Source organism: Aspergillus steynii, assembly GCF_002849105.1.
Source record: "Aspergillus steynii IBT 23096 chromosome Unknown P170scaffold_3, whole genome shotgun sequence".
Classification (NCBI taxonomy): Eukaryota; Fungi; Ascomycota; class Eurotiomycetes; order Eurotiales; family Aspergillaceae; genus Aspergillus; species Aspergillus steynii.
Genome location: NW_020194400.1, coordinates 2,155,781 through 2,174,716, shown reverse-complemented (window position 1 = coordinate 2,174,716; position 18,936 = coordinate 2,155,781). Strand labels below are relative to the sequence as shown.

The following is an 18,936-nucleotide window of genomic DNA, read 5'->3' as shown; positions in this document are numbered from 1 at the left end:
TGATCAACACCTAAGAAGAGTCTCCGCTTCCCGAATCATTGCGAGTCCGTCGTCCAATTTAGCAGACTTATTCTTCGGATTCTGTTGGCGCCCACTGCGGTAATCGAAATTGAGGATTGATCGTTTGATTTCTTTCTCCTTCTGTGTTGTTTCTCTGTCTCTGAATTTAATTTTCTCTCTCGCTCAATCCGAGACCGGAAAGGCGGTCGTTCTCCGACAGAAGACTCAATCTGTTCAGCCGCACCGGAATTGCGAGACAATCGCCCTCGCAACCGCAGTCGTAACAATCAGGATAACGGGATAATTGGTCGAGAGCAAATAGGTAGGGAACTGGGGATCGTAGACCTGGTCCTTCCATGGGCCAAATCTCCGTATCGTATCCAGCGATTTGTAAGAACGTAGGTAGAGATAGAATACAATCCAAGAAGTGGGGGAAGACAACGATGGAGGGCGAAATGGCCAGGGAAGGGGAAGGGGAAAAAGAGAGAGGAAGCCAGAGAAGGAAGAAAGAAGTCGAAGAGCGGCATGGATCACGAGGCCGGTCTGGAACCTGCGTCGAACCGCCCTCTCTCTCTCTCTTCTTTTCCTCCGCTTCCTCCTTCTCTTTCTTCTCGCTTCCTGTCCGTCGATGATGTCCGCCCTTTCAATCTACTAGAACAATGGACTCGGATGTTCGAGAGATTCTCGATCGATTCGAGAACCTTGACGCCCCTGCTCGACGACTCGTGTAAGCGCTTGATCATCGCTCTCGGACATTGTGTTATTGCTAGCCAGTCCTGATCCTTTCCCAGCTATCGCCATGTTCTGATGCAACTGCGCCTTCACGAATGGCGCGATGTGCGTGACCATGTGGATCGCATCTCCTTCCACAAGGATATTCTGGGTGCACTGCCTCCAGAGCTGGCCATGCAAATTACCAGATATTTAGGTCTGTCCGAATTACATGTTCTCCAAAGAGTATCTTCATTCAGCTGTCACCCGCCCGGCCAATTCGTCTTCAAACTGATTCCAAGTCCAAACAGGTCTCTAAAGGTTGGTATTCGCTGCTGTCTTCTGATCTGGTTCGCGACGCCGCGTTTCGCCGCTATACCGGACGCAAGACCGACTCCGCCGCCGCCGGGGCGCTGGACAAATTCTCCGCGTATGCACGACACCGGACTCGCTTGGAGCGCGGACAGCCCGTCTGGAAAGCTCACTTTCCAAACTACCAGCCGTTGCCGAAAACGTCGGAAGTGTCGACCCTGGATTACTGCAATGGACGCGTTGCATGGATCGACGAAGGTGCCACCCTTGTCGTCCACAATCTGCGCACCCGTGCGACTCATTACTTTTGCACAGAGAACCGAGATTTCTTCGTTGGCGTGCGACTTTCGGACCGCATCATCGGAGCAACTAGTCCACGTGGGTAAGGGCCAATACATTCCCCTGGTGCATCACCTCGTGGTCAACTTGACTGACATGGTTCTGGTAGAAACTGTCACATCTGGGATCTTCACTCCGAGGAGTCGGCATGGTTTCGCCTGCCCTCATTACAGTATAGATTCTTCGTAGCCAGCGGAACAAGCGTAGCATTTTCCTTCTCTGATGGTTTGCCCAACGGGGGTTACGTCCTCCATTGGGAATTTATGTCCCACGCTGCTCGAGCGATCGATATAGCGCCAAATTTGGGCTACATGGCATTGAACGCCGCCGCGAAAACCCTTACTACAGTCCACCTCGAGGCTTCTTACGGCCAGCTGCGAGTTGAAAAGCACTTGCTTGATGAACCTACCCTCCAGGAACGAGAACAATTGCCATCTTATACCCTTGATCTACCACTCACCGAGGATGACAACCGATGTGTGGAAATAGGCTCTCCGGACGAAGGCTCGAGTTTCAGTGACCGCATGGGGATCTTCTCTATCATGACAACTGAAGGGCAATCTCTGGCGACGTGCTCTGTCGTTGTCGTCTCTTATGATCCACGCACAGACCAAATAGACTTGCATGTCTTACATCCTAAACTCGCACCCTTTTATCCATTATGCATGACCGCAGTCGACCAGAACATTCTGTACTATTTAAGGAACGATGACGGCAAACCTCAGATCTCCATCTCCAATCCTACCGCCACGGTTCCCCACCGGCTTTCCAAATACATGAACCTCCAGCTGCCGCGCGAGGCAACCAGTAGGGTTTACTCCCATATCACTTGCTTTGCTCTCCGGGGAGATCGTGAATGCACCCTGATGATCGATGAGAATGGGCTGAAAGTGTGGTCTTTTAACGAAGCCTGTCCGAGTGGCATGTAACTGATAGATGGAGAGATTCTCTTCTTGTGTTCTTGTTGGTGAGCTCGGCTTCGCTTGATCATTTGCTACTATCAATGGCCGTTGGTATCAACATCGGGTCTCCAAGGGGATCCAAGAATAAAGAGAAAAGAATACATTTAACACACACATACACACACAAAGAAAAGCAATGAACCTAGAAATGGACAATATACAGAACCATCAATGCTCTCTATGACAGTGCCTCCAGCTTTACCCCAACGTTCCATCTAATTCAAGCCAATTCCATTATTATCCAGATCCCACCCTTCCCGTAACCTCATTCGCTGCAAACCAATTTCTAGGCACCAGAGCACGCTGGACACCCCGGTTGAAACAAGAGAAGAGACAATGTAATCGGGACTGGCGGGAATGATGGGGTTTGAAAAGTCGCCATAATTCCCATTGTCTCGAATCAGATGCTTCCTCGCCTGCTTTAATATCATCTCCTTAATCCATCCTGAATTCACTGGGGGAGAATAAAGAAAAGGCCCTAGATGCCGAGAGTGAACTCAACACCGACGTCGATTTCGCGGGCCATCTTGACGACCTTCGAGAATTGAACAGACTTCTCGGCGGCGTTCTGGAGGTCTTCGATGGAGAAGATCTTCAGACCAGACTCGTTGATCTGCGCGAAGAGTATCAGCATGCCTGCTTCTTTCAGACAAAAAGAGTGCTTGATTCCCTACCAGCTTATGTGCGTGCTCCATGTTGGTGCCCTGCAGTCGAGCGACGATGGGGGTGCGAAGACCCATCTCCTGCACCACGTTGATCAAGCCTTGGGCAATGGCGTCACAACGGACGATACCACCGAAGATGTTGACAAAGATCGCCGACACCTTGGGATCGCTCGTGATTAGCTCAAAAGCAGACTTGATGGCAGCCGGAGTAGCACCACCGCCAACATCGAGGAAGTTAGCAGGGCTACCACCGTTGAGCTTGATGATGTCCATGGTGGCCATGGCAAGACCGGCACCGTTGACTGCGGATTTAGTCAGTATTAATTCAGAGACTGTAAAGAGTCTAGGTCAATTCTTACCCAAGCATCCAATGTCACCGTCGAGCTTGATGAAGTTCAATCCGTGCCTAACCTAATCATCAGCTGCTGCATATCTCGGGAATTGGGTTCAAGAATAGAATGAAGTAAAGCATACTCGGCAGCCTTGACCTCGTCGGCATCTTCTTGGGTAGTATCCCTCCACGAGAAGACTTCTTTCTGTCTGAAGTCCGCGTTGTCATCGAAGCCCAATTTGGCATCCATAGCCATGACCTGATGGTCGGAAGTCTCCGACAAAGGGTTGATCTCAATCTGGGTAGCATCCTTCTCCATGAAAACCTTGTACAGTTTCTGAATAGTATCCTTGGCCTCGGGGATGCACTGCTCAGAGAAGCCCAGCTCGGTAGCAATCTTTAGGGCAATGTCGTCGGTCACGCCAACATTGATATCAATTGGGGTGGTGAGAATAGCCTCGGGGCTCTCCTTGGCAACAGCCTCGATGTCCATGCCACCCTGCGACGATGCAACAATAACAGGGGCCTGAGATTGACGGTCCATAAGAACAGCAAGGTAGAATTCACGACGAGCGAACTTGCGCTCGCAAATGTACACGGAGTTACAAAGACGACCGGCGGCACCAGTCTGCTTCGTGATCAGTTTGTGTCCAATCATCTGGCCGGCGAACATCTTGGCTTCGGTGGAGCTGTGAGGAATTTACGCGAGTTAGAGAAAGGCTTTGCGGAATTCGAGGCAGCCAATACTCACGAATAGATGACGCGCACACCACCTTTGAGACCGTTGTCAAAAGAACCCTTACCACGACCACCGGCAAGGACCTGTGCTTTGATGACCATGTCATCATTACCTGGTATATCACGTCTCAGTACATCATAACCTTCCATACGTTTTGACGGATGGAGTTATACCGAGAGACTTGGCAACGGACTCGGCCTCCTCTGCAGAGCGAGCAACCTCGCCCTTGGGCATTCCAATACCGTACTATGTCACCGTATCAGCGAACGCCGCGCCACAAAAAAAAAAATAGCGATATGCCTATGTCATTCATACCGACTTGAGGAGATTCGCCGACAGATATTCATGAATCGAAAGGTTTCTCTGTTGCTGACCGAAACGGGCCGGGACGGAAGTCTCCTAGAGGGGAAGGACATCGTGTCAGCAGCAGGCTCTTTGAGACCATGGCCATCCCTGGGATCGGATTGCAAAGCTTTACCGTCGCAGCTCTCAAAGCTGCCGCAATGGGTCTGCCGCGGGCGAGCTTGAACATGGCGAACAAGGTTTTGACTGGGCAAAGAAAAAGAGTGGAGATGCTTCAAAGAGTATTGCTCTTTGACAGACGATATAGGCCGAACGGGGGAGAGCGTGGAGGGGGCGTTGACGTGTTGCCAAGGGGGATAGGATTGGGGGAACAGCTTTCTTTTTGCGCCTCCCGAGATGATATTGTCTTTTTGCCTTGGGATTCCGGCACGTCCAGGGTCACCTGATGAGCCAACCAGCGTGACGCTCGGGATGACTAAACCGGGCTCGGGTCCCGACGGCGCGAATATCACGGAACGACGGTTGGCAACGGGTGGTCGACCACGGAAATTACTTTATACGAAATCATTCTATTCAGCACGGCCGCAAATCCTTTCGCGAGGCGTTGGGCGAGTGCTGCGGTCAACCCTCATACAATGCAAAATCAAGATCCTCAAGATGCTAGTACCCAGCGGGGGACGTGTGTTTTTCCTCGTTAAGACTCTTCAGCACCGAAGATATCATCTATCTACTCCGCAATTGGGTTCAACAAACAAGAGCGATGGAGACGGTGTGGCCGGGTGTGGGATTGGGGGATTCTGTCTTCTCTCCCTTTGATGGTCCCAAGCAAGAACGTTCCGCGTTGCTCATTTTCCAACGGCTTGACTCAATTTATGCAGTTTGAACATTTTCGTCATGGCGTAATGGAATAAGCCAGTCCAAGCCCAGCCCCCAGTAAGAAACCAGACTAGCCAGCTTTTATTTCCTTCCCAAATCCAGCTTTTCCGCCCTTTGGCCCAAGGCCAAAACCACCGCCATGGCGCGGACCCATACAGGACTTGATCAACAACGCTCCGAGCATATGTCGCATGCGGCATAGCGCCGTCCTGACTATGGACCACGCGGCGATGATACTCGTCCTCAATTGAGGCGTACAGCTAATTGGGCGCTAGGGTACGTTGAACGCGAGCAATGCGGGACTGCACGCCGCCGGTGATGACGGTAGTGACATGTACTCTGGCAGGCTCGGTATCAACATTTCATAGGTTCAAGACTGGGAGGGGACGTACCCAAACGGTGCCAGTTCGACACGCAGAGAGTCGCTGAATGAATGCAAAGCAGCTTTCGAGGCATTGTATACCGAGCCAAATACGTAAGGAATGACCTAGTTGGCGTAACATCAGCATTGTTGAATGGGGCGCATCTCATAGTACTAACTCCGGCAACAGATCCAATTTGCACAATGGTGCCCTTGGCCTTTATCAGAAGGGGAAGGAACGTTTTACACATGCAGATGACTGCGATAAAATTGGTTTCAAAGGTTGCTCGGGCTTCCGAAAGGTCTGCCTCCATCGCCGGGACGGTATAATCTGTAGTACATCAGAGCTTTGTCGGGGAGGGGAGGAAAGATTCGCATATGAACTGACTTTGTCCCCTGGATGACACATATATATACCGGAAGAGTAAGTAGACGCTTTCCTTATCCTTCCTCCACAGGGGTAGAATAAATCGCCGTGGTCGATCACTTACGCGTTGTTAACCAGATAATCCAATCCATTGTCCGCAAGTCTCCTTTCTACTTCGGCATGGCATGTTCTGACGCTATTCTCATCGTCTACAGTGAGGCTTAAAGTCTCTATGCCGAGAGCTGCCAGATCCTCAAGTGATTTTGCATCGCGGGCTGTTGCGAAGACGCGCAGCCCATTACGATGGAACTCTCGCGCCAGCGAGTTTCCAATACCTCCTGGTGAGCAGCTAGATAGTTGACAGATAAATATCAGCAGTATTCCAACATTATTGTTTGCTGTGGTCCAAAGCGCTGGATGTTGCAAGCCTGCCGAGAGCTTTCGGATTTGAGAAACCCACCGACCTAATACCTAGGTGCCTTTACTGCACGAACTTACCCGGTAATCAACACCGACTTTCTTTGCTCCTCTGTGGATGTCATGGTAGACGAATGTGTTGGATTAGACCGTCACTCGAGAAGTTGAACGACGCCAGGGCAATGATAGGAAGCCAGGCCCATAGATGCCTCGGTAGCAGCTCCCGTAACTGCGGGTTCTCCAAGATACATGATTACAGTATTTATGTATGGTAAGGTATTACTCACTAAGCGTAATCAGTAATGTAACTGTACCCTTGGACACTTTCAGGTCCTCGCCGCTTGCCATTCTACCTACCTCTACCTACCTTGGTTATATCAACTATGTGGGATGGTCATTTAAGGACCACATACATGTTATATCCTTTTCATAGGTTCTTGTGCTTTGGTTTTGGTCCCTAGTCCTCCAATATTTTATCACCATCCGCATGATTAGAATCGGCCCGCGTTCTGCCTACTTCACTCCCCCACCTTGTCCCCCCGTCCGACGTTCCGCCGCACCCGCAGGCACATGGCACATGTAGACTGATATGGACTCTTTTGAGAATGCGATGGATATCCAGCATTCACGTCCCAGGCATCTGAGAAGCCCCGGAGACGATGGGTATCGGACACCCACCATTGAAGATACAGAAAAAGATCTTGCGCTGCAAGATAACGCGTTGTCTCTGCTCTCTGGGAAAAGGACCCGAGAGGCACATTCTTCAGCCTTGGAAGCATTGCACCGCTCTTGGACCCGCAAGTCCCAGGAGCGAGGAGGAGCAAGAGAGGAGGAGGAAGAGGCCACGCGGAGGCCTAGTTTCTCATTCCGCCCAAGCGATCGATCAGCTATCAACCTCGGCTGGAGAAAGAGGATTCGCCACCTGACATGGGCCTTTTTTACTCTCACAATGGCTACCGGAGGGATTGCCAATGTTCTATATACCAGTAAAGCCGATCATCCTCTGGGTTTTTCTGCTAGTTGTGCTCATTCATAGGTGAATAGTACCGTACAGGTTCCGAGGGCTTGACACCATCGGAGTCATATTCTTCTTGGTGAATATCGTGTTCTATACGGTCATCTGGTGCCTATTGATCGCGCGCTTTTATTTTTATCCCTATACCTTCAAGGCGTCGTTTTTACACCCGACCGAGTCCTTGTTTGTTCCCGCCTCAGTGGTCTCGTTTGGAACCATCCTGATCAACATATCCCAGTACGGGCCAGACAACACAGGGCCTTGGCTTACGCATGCTGTTGGCATATTGTTTTGGATTGATGCGGCACTCGCCGTAATATTCGCAGCTGGCATATATCTCTTGTTGTAGGCTTTTCGGCACCTTCATTGGCTCTCACAACAATCCCCGAGGCGCTAATCGGTTCCAGGTGGTCCACGCAGACTTTCACAATTGCCCAAATGACACCAATTTGGATATTTCCGGCTTATCCTCTCCTGATAATAGGTCCTCACGCCGGGGTTCTAAGCTCCAAACTTGAGCCCTCCCGCTCATTGCCCATTATCATCGGAGGTACGACCATCCAAGGGGTGGGGTTTTTGGTCTCGTTGATGGTATATTCGGCCTTTATATATCGGTTGATGTCTCAAAAGCTACCGAGAGAAAACGTTCGGCCGGGCATGTTTGTATCGGTTGGTCCCAGTGCTTTCACGGTTTCGGGCATCGTGAACATGGCTGCCCAGGCGCACAGATGCTTTCCAAATGAGTTTATGGGCAACGGACCTTTGGCTGCGGATATTGTCAAGGTGGTTGTCAATTTCGGGTCCCTGTGGCTATGGGGGTAAGTAAGCCTGTTCCGGCCAAGCAATGTCAGATCAAGACTAACGTTATAATATTGCTTATCAGCCTAGCGATCTTTTTCTTCTTCATAGCCAGTTTCGCTCATTGGTCGGCCATCGGCCCGGGCCGGATGGAATTCTCCATGGCCTGGTTCTCGTTCGTGTTTCCCAACACTGCATTGATCACGGCGACTTTTGCGATCGGAAATGCATTTGCATGCAAGCCCATTCTAATCATTGGATGTGCCATGGTTATCCCTCTTATACTGATGTATGTCTTCGTGTTTGGCATGATGGTCCGTGCCATCGTGCTGCGTCAAATCATCTGGCCGCAGAAAGGCGAGGATAAGGATGAGGGTGGATTTGAGATCAATCGAATCAAACCTGAGTCAGCGGGCGAACCCGAGTCTGTCTGAGGGCAAGATCTGCCTTGTGTGTGTTTAGATGGAAGAGAAAATGAGATTCTCCGTAGCTATCAGCACCCCGGCGCCCTAATACCTGGGATTCCCGTTTTGTCCAAGTATGGTTACTAGGTAGAAAGGTGGCCGGGCCTTTAGGTACATACCATTTATTATTAATCGCCTATCTGTGGCTATGAGCACTCGACTTCTAATCTATGCTACCTACTAGGTAGGTACATACATAGTAGTTACCTAGGTACCTACGGTACCCTCCGGAGGCGGGTATCTTACAAGCATACCTGTAATCCCTTCCAGTTTGTTTTCAGGCAGTTGCCCCTATCTCCAGGCTACGTAGGTAACAATCTGTAAATTACACCGCATCCTGTATTCACACACCTAAGGCACCTAATCCCCGAGGTACTCCGTATGTACCTAGCCGAGCGCTCAGAGCGGAAGTAAATTTACAAATTTACTGTAGTAAAATAGCCAAGCTATACCCATCGTAGTATAGAATAAAAGCACCGTCTCATTTGATAGGTTCGTCCCTTCTAGTTCTAGGCCTTATGCAGTTAGATCGGAGTATTCCCACACGACAGTACGGAGTAGGTAAGGTGCCCGGTAGGTAGCACTATGTATCTTATCATATGCTGTGTGGCACTGGTGGGCTACAACCTTAACTTGTGTGGCAGGATTTTTTTTTTCTCTTCGAAATTTCCACTTTCTACTACCCCTCGTGTGCCAATTTATCCGTCAAGTCGAACATTTGATCGTCCTCTGAACACCCACAACCTACTAGAGTTGGAAGATCTTCTTGGACCTACTCCTCTTCTGCAATTAAAAACGGAAATCGCGACATATCCTCTCTCTTTCTCTTCCTTTGGTTTAAGCCCGTGCTTCATATCACTGTGAACAGCCAACATGCCGCAGAAGTTTTATGTCACCTACAATCAGGTTTGTTCACCTGTCTGAAAATCCTGTTTATTCTAAAGCAAACTGTCTTGCACAAATGCAAATGATCGTTCCTGCATGTACTACACATATGCTGCATGCAGGCATTCTCGAATGCCACTAATTCCTAGGGTGCAGTGGTACTCAGTTGTGAATCGATCCGCTAATATTCTTGAAATAATAGGTACACAAATTGTGCCAAACATCTGCTGACCAGATTCTGAATGCCTTCCACCCTAACCTCATGATCGCTATCGGCGGCGGTGGCTACGTCCCGGCTCGAATTCTGCGGTATGCTGCTCGCCCGCCTTCTTTCGCCCTCTTGTTTTCCCCCTTCTTACTCTTTGTTCTCAACTAGTTCCTTCCTCAAACGCTCTGGCGAGCCCAATATCCCAATTCAGGCCATCGGTTTATCGCTCTATGAGGACCTCGGTCGCGGTGACCCAGAAGAGGTTCCTGGTACTAAGGTCACTCGGACTCAATGGCTGGATCTAAGCTCCCTGGAAATGGCAAACCTCATTGGCAAGAACATTCTCATCGTTGATGAAGTTGATGACACCCGGACGACACTGGAGTATGCCGTTCGCGAGCTTGAAAAAGACGTGGAACTGGCCCAGAAGCAGCTTGGGAGAGAGGGCGAGAAGACGAATTTCTTTGTATTCGTTCTTCACGTATGTTATCTTCCAGCCCTTTTGCTTCCTGCCAACTCGCCACTGATATCTTTACCCAGAACAAAAACAAGTCAAAGAAGGGTGTGCTGCCTGCTGATATGATGGAATCGCATCGGTATCATGCTGCAGTTACAACTGAAGATGTTTGGATTTGTTATCCATGGGAGGCCAAGTATGTGATGAATCTTCCAACTGAATCTCCACTATGAATTGGCTAATTGACTTCTATAGGGATATTGATGAACACGATCAATTGGCCGAGAAAAACCCAATCATCTGAAGCGCCAGGGACCCATGACTAAATTAACCCATTTCGCTCTTCGTCGCCCTTCTAAAACCATGGGTTTTGGGGACCCCAACTACGCTCGCCCACATTTCTTCTAATTGCTTTGCACATATATTATTTCCATTTTCTTTTCATGTTCTTTTTGTTTTAAACTTGACAGGGCTATACTGGACATGCCGCTTTACGAACGAATGGTGTTTTTTTCTCTCTCTCTTTGTATTCGGTGATAAATTATAGATAAAGAAATGACTTGGTTCTATTTAGAACAGACTCACGAGTTATGTTTCAATAGAAGATGACATCATCCTTGATTTCTGTCAAGGATCTTTTATCACCTCACGTTCTTGCTCATTATATTCATCTCCCGAATCTCCCATTTTTTTTTTTTTTTCAAGACCTCCGCTGCAGACGTACAACGATAATATGGGCCGGTAAGCGTGTAGAATGGGCGATATAAGGCGGAATAAACATATGCGCAACGATCCCTGGACCTAAATGGATAATTGCTTATCTAGGTATAAAATGATTGTTCCATATCCCGGATTGTATATGCGACTGGATTGGACAGCAACACCTGTTGATGCGATAATGGGTTCAATGAGTGGTGATCAGAGATAGATCACACTCCGTATGAGTCAAACGTATATCGTACAATAGCAAGGGCAACCTAGTCAACATCGACATTTTGCGTACGCAGTTCCGCTTTGGCTTGCTCGATCTCCTTTTGCAGCTCATCATGGGCCTCTGGGACATCATTGAAGGTCAGAATTGCTAGTCCCAATCGACCCAACAAATAGCAGCCAAAACATATCAGGGCATAGAAAGGAAGCTAGAACAAAGACATCAGCGGGAAAGAGGCGAGATGAGCGTTTATTGGCAAACATACGACAGGAATGACTTCCTTCTGGACAGTTTCGTTCAGGGGGACAAGGCCGACGTATAGTACCAGATAGAGCTATCGCGAAGAGAGATATCAAAGTTAGCTAACGCTTGAGACGGACTCTGACCACCACCTAAACTCACGGAAGAAACAAGCAGGAGCACCGAGAGGGTCTGCTGGGCGCGCGTCATGATGAATAGCCAGTTGGCGAATTTCGGAGCAATTGTCAGCTGGGGTAGGAAGCGATATTGAGAACAGCCAGAATGAAGGGAGGGTAAGGAGTGAGTCGCGTGAGCCTGGCGGGGTGGGGAAAGGTCAAGGCAAGGAGGGACGAGCGGCTCTAGAAAGTCGAGTAAAGAAAGAGTGCTGGTTGGTATTGAGGCCAGGTTGAACGGGCGTGTGTACATTGGATGCCTGAATTCCTGGGTAACCCGCGGCCCTCCTGACCGCCCGGGCTGACCGCCTGTTTAGTCCAGGCGCTCCTGATTTTGCCGCCCCAACTCCTCCAAAGTCCCACGTCCAAACAATCAATCATCTCAGCTTCTTTGGCTATCAGTACTCCGTGCTCCTGTATAGCTTGGTGGTCGAGGTATGTACTCTGCATCCAGACCTATTCGCAAGGACTCTCGAGGACCCGCTGATTGTCTTCAAAGGTGCTCTTGTTACCAGTGCTACTAAGTTCAATCTTTCAGCGCGGGGTGAACCTCTGTACTTTGGGTGATATATATCCACACTCACAGCTCAAGGTGGATTGGACAATAACCAACGCCACAAGAGGATCTCCTATCATCACCGCAGTGTTGAACTATTTTGATTTCATATCCCACCCGTCGGTAAAGCTGTACTGGGAGGAATGACTTCAACCGCCGAAGGTTTCTTAAACTGGCATGACAGTGATACAAGCCAGTTAAACCTATTAGCCCGGCAATGCCAGGAGCTGGAGTGTCCGCCTTTGAATGAAATCGTTCCCGGGCTGTACCCGTCGGCACCTGCAGATTCTTCTCCAAAAATCGTGTCGCTATCATCCGAAGAGCAGGAGGCTTTGTTTAGGTCTCTTCAGAGAATTCTCGACTCGGCCGCCGCGAGTACCACGGAAGATGAGGCACACGACGAGGCAAACGGCGTCGAAATCCAGCCCTCCTTCCAACGAGTTGGTACTCCTTTCGGAGAAGTGAATGACATTTTACACAAGTTGTCAAACTGCAGATCGCATTATATGGAACAAGCTGCTGAGGTGTTGGCGAATGGCAGTAGGAACCGTATGTCAAACTGCACTTGAAATTCACCGTGCATATCTAACTCCAGAGCAGCACTGTGGCGACTCCCTTTCGGACAGACTGGGATCTTGGACTTTTTCCTTGAACGTGTTGCTTCGAAGGAAAACGCAGAATCTGCTCTTTTGTTGCATTCCTTACGCTTGATTGGAAATTGCTGTGCAGATACTGGTACGCTTCTCCCCGATTCCTCCCAGCACTCCCTCCATGAATATCTTAGAATAGGAGCAAAAAGGGACGAGGGGAGGGTATTAAGGATATTGACAATGGCTAGATGAAAATAGAACGATCGTTGTGAAAGGCAATTATACTGCCGCGATTCTCCAGCACCTACTTAATCCGGAGCTCATCAAAGTTGTTCTACCTGTTGTATATAACTTATGCATGGATTTCGGTAATGCCTACCCTCCCAATTGCAGCATTTCGACTAATTTGATCCAGAGCCTGCCCAATCCCAGTTAGCTGCGAATAAGATCGTTTACATAATCATACGACTCGTTAGGGATGAGGCGCTCAAGGATAACCCTTCTCTGCTTGATTTTGCCTACGAACTCATAGAGCTAACTGCCGAGCAAGGTAAGATTTATTTCGTGTGTAATTTTGGTACATATAGACTGACTTGTACCTAGAGAAAGGGATAGAAGTATGCCCTGATGGAACAATTTTGCTCATGATGGAGCTTCTACTCAGAAAAGAGTTTACTTCTACCGTCGCCCAATTTTCCTGCATCACCAATTGCCTTATGAGTATGCTGGATAACAAGCGATTTCAGGATATTTGCATTTCAAGACGCATGGTGTCAAATATATTGTCTGTGCTCACCCGAGCGGTAGCCTTGGGAAAACACGCTTCTGCGGATGACACTCAAATGCTAGCCCAGTTACAGCTGAAGATCAATCAGACATTGTCAGAGGTATCTGCGTCATCACTATTCGCAGAGACTTATCCTCTTGACTCTGATTTGACACTGCTTTTGAAATCCTGGCTGTCAACTACAGATGATCAGCTTCAAATATGCTCTTGTGTCATGTTGGGCAATTTAGCGCGCTCAGATGAAGTCTGTCAGCTCATGGTTGAGGAGATTAAGATACATGAAGAGCTAATATCGATTCTGAAAGGAGAAGCTAGAGGAGCCGTTCTTCACTCGACGCTAGGGTTCTTGAAAAACCTGGCAATAGCAGGTAACAATAGGCTGCATTTGGGGACTGCTGGAATCATACCTGTGATTTCTCGCCTCTGGAACTACGAGACCGTTCCTCAGGTTCAATTCGCTGCAACGAGTATTGCGAGACAATTGGTTATATCATCGGTCGAGAATATAACCCTTTTGTTGGAGACATTCTCGGAGAATCACCACAATCCTCCCCAACAGGTGACATACCTATCTCTACTCCTTTCACTGTTTAAAAAAACAGACTCCGTTCCTATAAAGACAGAAATTGGGCGCCTCATTGCTTCAGTATGCCGAACAATTGTTCCCAAAGCTCGCGCACAAGATCAACTAGCAAAGTCAGTTCTCGAGCGGCTCTTCACGATGCATGAAGATGTGGCGCTCCCTGTTGGGGGTATGATTGTTCAGTCGCAGTGGCCCGTCGTCAGAAGCGAAGGTTGGTTTGCGCTGGCATTGATGGCATCTAACAAGCAGGGCTCCATTGCTGCCATAGATTGCCTGCAAAAGATGGACCTATTTCCACCACTGGAGGAATTGCTGGGCAAGGACTCGAGCGACGAAGCCGAAGAACTGCAATTGAGTAATGATCGAGACAATGCAGTGGTCCTTGTAAAAGAATTGCTGCAACATGATGTAAGTCACTACGCGTACCCAACCTGGTGGATTTCGTGCTAAGTTGTATGTTCAAAGCCCAACATACTCCCTATGTCCGTGAAATCCAAAATAGATGATCTGATGAATAGGCATGCCTTACATCAACCTAACCACGCTTAAGCGAATTAAGAGCATGTCCGGCTCTGTTTCATATTGGCTCAATCGTTGGTAACTATGCATTGATATCTGTTTACCCTAGTCTTCTGTTATGATATGTCCTTTTCATTATTTCCAAGAGCTATAGAAGACCGCCTTGTCCGAACGCAGAATAGAGGGGGAAACCAATGACAATTCAAATCCCACAATCAGCAATGATACAAGCTATATGAATCTAAATCAAGCAGTGTTCAAGCAAACTTTCTCCTGAGCATATGCGCGGTAGCGATGGAGAATGTCAGTCGTTTCAAGCCCCTCGGAGGTCGTGCCCATGGTATAATGGACTACCAGGCCTTTACCATCGATTATGATTTTTCGATTCGGGTCACGAGTCTCTCGTGTCATTTTCGATGGTGGGCCCTTTGCGTGCTCATGTTGAACGAAGGGGCGGAAAAGATCATATTCCTCGCCACGGAAGCATAGGAAGCTCTGGCTGATGGCTTCATTTGGATTTTTCCATATGGGAAACTTGTAACGGTAAAGATCGCCCGCTTCAAGGTGATGCAGGAAGGAATAATGCTGTTGGGCATGGACAGTCCAATGGTCCAACCCGGGCCCTTGGTCTGTGTACACGGAGGTACCAATGGGTGTTCGGTCAGCGCCGTTATCACTTGAGAGGAGCCAACGGTGGTTCTCAGAGGGTGGAGAGAAGCCTTTCAAGACACTGAAGTTTGCGGGACCATCCCACTGGGGGAGTTTCGAAGTACGCCAGTCTTGAGGCAACGTAGGTCGGGATGGCATTTTTGACGCCTCGGGCAACAGCTCCGGAAGGTAAGGCAGAGCGAGACCGGGGTGACTGTGAAGCGCCTGTAGAGCTGCCGCATTTATGACATTTGCAGAGACTACGATTGAATCCGGATGGTCCAGTTTGGTTTTGACAACAGTAGGGATGGTATGGTCTTCTAAGAAAACCATGTCACCATCAATCCAAATATATAGAACTTCTTTGCCCTGCTGTGACGACGCCAAGCTATCGCCAGACTTCCAAGTCGCGTATAATGGGGTCCCGTCGACTGTAGAGGCGAGCCATTCTAGGCTGTCGGTATGGTTGGTCCGAGGAATGAAGATTACTTGGTCGAGAAACCCATGGTTGTAGGCCAAATTCCTCTTGAGTAGCTACGGATTAGCATATAACTCCGCCTCCGCGAGGAACAGACAGCGGGCCTCACCTGCAAGTAGCATTCTAAAACAGCCGTACGCTCATGGTGATGAAAAGGGACCAGAGCAATGATGTCCAGGCCCTTGGGTTTTTGGAACCGTTCCGAACCCCGCGAAAACGCAAAGAATGGCGATAGGGGACCCCCCCGGACCAAGACAGGGAGGAGTCCCAGTTCAAGCCAAGAGGGCTTGGAAAAGCAGGCTGCGACAAAAAGCGTGATCATGCAGAGGTAGCCAATTGCGCACCAGACCAGCACGGACACCCAGGAGCGATATGCCGAGTTCTCTTCATCCTGCGATTCGACGTGATGGCAGCGCTCGAGGTGTCCCATGATTGATGATTTACATGTTCAGATTCGGCCGCCTGACAGGGGTGACCGACTTCATATGTCCGGTTATTATAGAGCAGGTGAGCAAATCCGCTTCGGCTTTCCCATCCGCTTTCGTGACCGACGGCCAGGCTAGATGTACTTGGGAGCACAGGATGTTTAGGAATTGACCGAATCCGGCGATGCTTTCTGGTTGGGGCGGCTCTGGAATGCGAATCGAGGGATTGAACCCCAGGGGAGGCTGAGATCGACATTGGGGGAGGAGGGGGGGGTTGATTCGAAATAAGAAAAGAGAAGACAGGCAAGAAAACAGGAAAGCAGGAAAGCAGGAAAGAAAGAAAGAAAGAAAGAAAAAGAGATTCCGCGGGCAATGACGTCGTCAACACGTGCGCCGCTCCAGACCTCCTCCGACTTCTCCGGCTCGCGACATTAACATTGTCAACCGTGGCTTATCACTACTCCCATGGCCGCCTCGCAATCACATCCTGCTTCGGATGATTTTTTTGGGCTGCGCGACAAGCCGATACCTCTTTTGTAACATGAGGACGGCTGTCTTGTTCGGCCGATTCTGCTTGAGCCGTGGCGGACTTCCACAGTCACTGTCCCGAGTCGCGCCGTCGTGTCGATGGCGCCCCAATCATTCGCGGCCATGGCCGCCAGGTCTTTGCAAACGACCTTCGAGGAGGAGTCCAGCACTAGGCGTGGCTCTATTTGCCTCCCTAACACCTGGCGCGTTTTTAAAACTTGTGGAAGAGGAAGGGGACGGTGGCGGGAAGACGAGTGAAATGCAGATGCTGGAGATCTCAAGACAGGAGATGCAACAGTGCGTCACGGAGAAGGTCCAGGGTCTTCCCCGTTTTTTCCAATCCCTTTTCATCTTCTGGAACTACTACATCTATGATACGGTGGCCACTGGCTGTCGATTCGTTCATTTGGTTGCGGTCTTCCTGCCTGTCATCCTCGCGGCACCGGCCGTGTGGTTTGGGAGGCGGATCGAAGGGCGCAAGGGTAGTCGGACGGGAACTCTATGGTGGTATAACTATCTCGTCAAGTCGATGGAACGTGCGGGGCCAACCTTCATCAAGGTAGGTCGTCTTCTCCTGCCCTCTGCTTGGTTTCAAACAATGGTTCAGCAGACTTACCGAGGCAACGCCCCCCCCCGAGTAGCTTGGACAATGGGCAGCGTCGCGAACCGATATATTCCCCCCGGAGCTGTGCGATTATATGTCCTCGCTACACTCGAATGCCCCGGCCCACTCCTTGCAAGATACCAAGGAGACTATCGTCAAAGCCTTCGATGGGCTGCAGTTCGATGATATATTCGAGGAATTCTACGAAGAGCCGCTTGGGGTAGGAGCTATTGCTCAGGTCTACAAGGCAAAGCTGAAACCGGATCTGGCGGCTACCCATGACCAGGATCTTATACCCCAGCCCCAGAGTTTGCGAGGCAAAGTTCGAAAAAATGTCGATGTGTTGGTGAAAAGCACGCCTCAACGGGTCCCGTCGTCCTATGTGGCTGTCAAAGTGCTTCATCCCAGGGTCGAACGAGTGATCCGCAGAGACTTGAAAATCATGTCTTTCTTTGCTTCGATGATAAATGCTATCCCGACCTTGCACTGGCTGTCCTTGCCGGATGAAGTCCATCAGTTTGGAGCGATGATGAAGCTGCAATTGGATCTCCGAATCGAGGCGAGTAACCTGGTCATCTTCCGGGAGAAATTCGCGCAGCGGACCACTGCTTGGTTTCCGTATCCCTATCTGGACTACAGCACTCGAGAAGTCCTTGTTGAAGAGTTTGCGCAAGGGATTCCTCTGTCGAAATTCTTAGATGTCGGGGGAGGGGTCTATCAGCAGGAAATCGCCAACGAAGGTCTGGACGCATTCCTCCACATGTTACTGATTGATAATTTTGTCCATGCGGATCTACACCCGGGTAATATTATGGTGCGGTTCTATAAGCCAAGCGAATTAGATATCTCTCTCCGCAAACATACCCGGGCATCGGATGCGCCCACTACGGCGGAGGTGGATGTGACGGAGAATGTCCTTGCACGTCTGAGACCACATGCCCGCAATCAGGAAGACTGGGCGAAGGCACTGGGTCAGCTGAATGTGGAGGGCTATCGCCCTCAACTCATCTTCATCGACACCGGCCTAGTCACGCAGCTCAATGACACAAACCGAAGGAATTTCCTTGATCTTTTCCGCGCGGTGGCTGAGTTTGATGGCTTCCGAGCGGGACAACTCATGGTTGAACGATGTCGTCAGCCCGAAGAGGTCATCGATAGCGATGTATTCGCAATGAAGGTGGACCGTCTCGTGCAGAGCGTTAAATCGCGAACCTTCGCATTGGGAAATATCAAGATCGGGGATGTCCTGAGCGAGATACTCTCAATGGTCCGAGGCCATCACGTTCGACTGGAAGGAGACTTTGTCAATGTTGTTATATCGATCCTCCTACTCGAGGGCATTGGAAGAAACCTTGACCCCAATCTGGACCTTTTCAAGAGGTAGTTAAACAGCTTGCACATACCCTCGGCATTCCATACAGATGACTGACAATATTGCAGTGCACTCCCCATATTGCGGACCCTCGGATCTAACACCACCTTTTTGAAATCCGTTCGATCGGGTGATACTTCGATGCTACGGGTGTGGGTTGGGCTTGAAGCGCGCGGATTGCTTCAAGCCAGCATTGAAAGTGTGGAACAATGCGTCAAATACGATCAACTCTCCCCTAATATCTAAAAAGGCGAATTGGGTCTTTTGGGGGGCCCAATTCGCCCCGTCCATT

At 49.6% G+C, this 18,936-nt stretch overlaps 9 protein-coding genes across 9 annotated transcripts; 5 read left to right on the top strand and 4 right to left on the bottom strand.

The window, feature by feature from the left end:
• The first annotated feature begins 566 nt into the window (after positions 1-566).
• Positions 567-2,598, top strand: P170DRAFT_147987 (F-box domain protein). The gene is made up of 5 exons (XM_024842500.1): positions 567-727; positions 792-957; positions 1,023-1,281; positions 1,339-1,405; positions 1,472-2,598. Exons 1-5 carry the CDS (start codon positions 660-662, stop codon positions 2,289-2,291), a joined length of 1,380 nt encoding a protein of 459 aa, XP_024705847.1. The 5' UTR covers positions 567-659; the 3' UTR covers positions 2,292-2,598.
• On the bottom strand, positions 2,326-4,591 carry P170DRAFT_381373 (succinate--CoA ligase (GDP-forming) subunit beta; the record flags this gene model as incomplete). The annotated part of the gene is made up of 8 exons (XM_024845566.1): positions 2,326-2,937; positions 2,999-3,291; positions 3,349-3,395; positions 3,464-4,009; positions 4,072-4,171; positions 4,233-4,305; positions 4,375-4,458; positions 4,538-4,591. The coding sequence occupies 8 exons, from the start codon at positions 4,589-4,591 to the stop codon at positions 2,803-2,805; spliced, it is 1,332 nt and encodes a 443-aa protein (XP_024705846.1). The 3' UTR covers positions 2,326-2,802.
• A 446-nt stretch (positions 4,592-5,037) lies between these two features.
• On the bottom strand, positions 5,038-6,508 carry P170DRAFT_455040 (short chain dehydrogenase/reductase; the record flags this gene model as incomplete). The annotated part of the gene is made up of 6 exons (XM_024851496.1): positions 5,038-5,480; positions 5,526-5,577; positions 5,631-5,725; positions 5,779-5,907; positions 6,102-6,315; positions 6,465-6,508. 6 exons carry the CDS (start codon positions 6,506-6,508, stop codon positions 5,208-5,210), a joined length of 807 nt encoding a protein of 268 aa, XP_024705845.1. The 3' UTR covers positions 5,038-5,207.
• Positions 6,509-6,735: 227 nt separating this feature from the next.
• On the top strand, positions 6,736-8,796 carry P170DRAFT_405755 (putative C4-dicarboxylate transporter/malic acid transport protein). The gene is made up of 4 exons (XM_024846597.1): positions 6,736-7,369; positions 7,428-7,743; positions 7,806-8,216; positions 8,282-8,796. Exons 1-4 carry the CDS (start codon positions 6,973-6,975, stop codon positions 8,628-8,630), a joined length of 1,473 nt encoding a protein of 490 aa, XP_024705844.1. The 5' UTR covers positions 6,736-6,972; the 3' UTR covers positions 8,631-8,796.
• A 737-nt stretch (positions 8,797-9,533) lies between these two features.
• Positions 9,534-10,803, top strand: P170DRAFT_435737 (xanthine phosphoribosyltransferase; the record flags this gene model as incomplete). The annotated part of the gene is made up of 5 exons (XM_024849010.1): positions 9,534-9,566; positions 9,748-9,854; positions 9,922-10,234; positions 10,294-10,406; positions 10,466-10,803. The coding sequence occupies 5 exons, from the start codon at positions 9,534-9,536 to the stop codon at positions 10,512-10,514; spliced, it is 615 nt and encodes a 204-aa protein (XP_024705843.1). The 3' UTR covers positions 10,515-10,803.
• Positions 10,737-11,793, bottom strand: P170DRAFT_381365 (dolichol-phosphate mannosyltransferase subunit 3). The gene is made up of 3 exons (XM_024845565.1): positions 11,544-11,793; positions 11,407-11,475; positions 10,737-11,349 (listed from the first exon to the last, which is right to left on the bottom strand). The coding sequence occupies exons 1-3, from the start codon at positions 11,589-11,591 to the stop codon at positions 11,188-11,190; spliced, it is 279 nt and encodes a 92-aa protein (XP_024705842.1). The 5' UTR covers positions 11,592-11,793; the 3' UTR covers positions 10,737-11,187.
• A 460-nt stretch (positions 11,794-12,253) lies between these two features.
• Positions 12,254-14,520, top strand: P170DRAFT_474101 (putative GTP binding protein; the record flags this gene model as incomplete). Its single annotated transcript, XM_024853103.1, has 5 exons — positions 12,254-12,659; positions 12,711-12,845; positions 12,949-13,068; positions 13,116-13,250; positions 13,304-14,520. The coding sequence occupies 5 exons, from the start codon at positions 12,254-12,256 to the stop codon at positions 14,518-14,520; spliced, it is 2,013 nt and encodes a 670-aa protein (XP_024705841.1).
• Positions 14,521-14,700: 180 nt separating this feature from the next.
• Positions 14,701-16,602, bottom strand: P170DRAFT_435734 (uncharacterized protein). Its single transcript, XM_024849009.1, has 2 exons — positions 15,825-16,602; positions 14,701-15,762 (listed from the first exon to the last, which is right to left on the bottom strand). The coding sequence occupies exons 1-2, from the start codon at positions 16,143-16,145 to the stop codon at positions 14,836-14,838; spliced, it is 1,248 nt and encodes a 415-aa protein (XP_024705840.1). The 5' UTR covers positions 16,146-16,602; the 3' UTR covers positions 14,701-14,835.
• A 79-nt stretch (positions 16,603-16,681) lies between these two features.
• P170DRAFT_353739 (ABC1 kinase family protein) lies at positions 16,682-18,890 on the top strand (the record flags this gene model as incomplete). The annotated part of the gene is made up of 3 exons (XM_024843992.1): positions 16,682-17,227; positions 17,310-18,652; positions 18,713-18,890. The coding sequence occupies 3 exons, from the start codon at positions 16,682-16,684 to the stop codon at positions 18,888-18,890; spliced, it is 2,067 nt and encodes a 688-aa protein (XP_024705839.1).
• Positions 18,891-18,936: the final 46 nt, after the last annotated feature.

Excerpts from the sequence above, each read along its gene's own strand:
- P170DRAFT_435734 (XM_024849009.1), bottom strand. The coding sequence starts at position 16,145 with ATGGGACACCTCGAGCGCTGCCATCACGTCGAATCGCAGGATGAAGAG. Across the intron at positions 15,763-15,824 it reads TTTTAGAATGCTACTTGCAG|AGGAATTTGGCCTACAACCA; the intron begins GTGAGGCCCGCT and ends TAGCTACTCAAG.
- P170DRAFT_381365 (XM_024845565.1), bottom strand. The coding sequence starts at position 11,591 with ATGACGCGCGCCCAGCAGACCCTCTCGGTGCTCCTGCTTGTTTCTTCC. Across the intron at positions 11,476-11,543 it reads TGCTCCTGCTTGTTTCTTCC|CTCTATCTGGTACTATACGT; the intron begins GTGAGTTTAGGT and ends TCTTCGCGATAG. Across the intron at positions 11,350-11,406 it reads AGAAGGAAGTCATTCCTGTC|CTTCCTTTCTATGCCCTGAT; the intron begins GTATGTTTGCCA and ends TCTTTGTTCTAG.
- P170DRAFT_147987 (XM_024842500.1), top strand. The coding sequence starts at position 660 with ATGGACTCGGATGTTCGAGAGATTCTCGATCGATTCGAGAACCTTGAC. Across the intron at positions 1,282-1,338 it reads CGTTGCATGGATCGACGAAG|AGAACCGAGATTTCTTCGTT; the intron begins GTGCCACCCTTG and ends ACTTTTGCACAG. Across the intron at positions 1,406-1,471 it reads GGAGCAACTAGTCCACGTGG|AAACTGTCACATCTGGGATC; the intron begins GTAAGGGCCAAT and ends TGGTTCTGGTAG.
- P170DRAFT_405755 (XM_024846597.1), top strand. The coding sequence starts at position 6,973 with ATGGACTCTTTTGAGAATGCGATGGATATCCAGCATTCACGTCCCAGG. Across the intron at positions 7,370-7,427 it reads TGCCAATGTTCTATATACCA|TACCGTACAGGTTCCGAGGG; the intron begins GTAAAGCCGATC and ends ATAGGTGAATAG. Across the intron at positions 8,217-8,281 it reads GGGTCCCTGTGGCTATGGGG|CCTAGCGATCTTTTTCTTCT; the intron begins GTAAGTAAGCCT and ends ATTGCTTATCAG.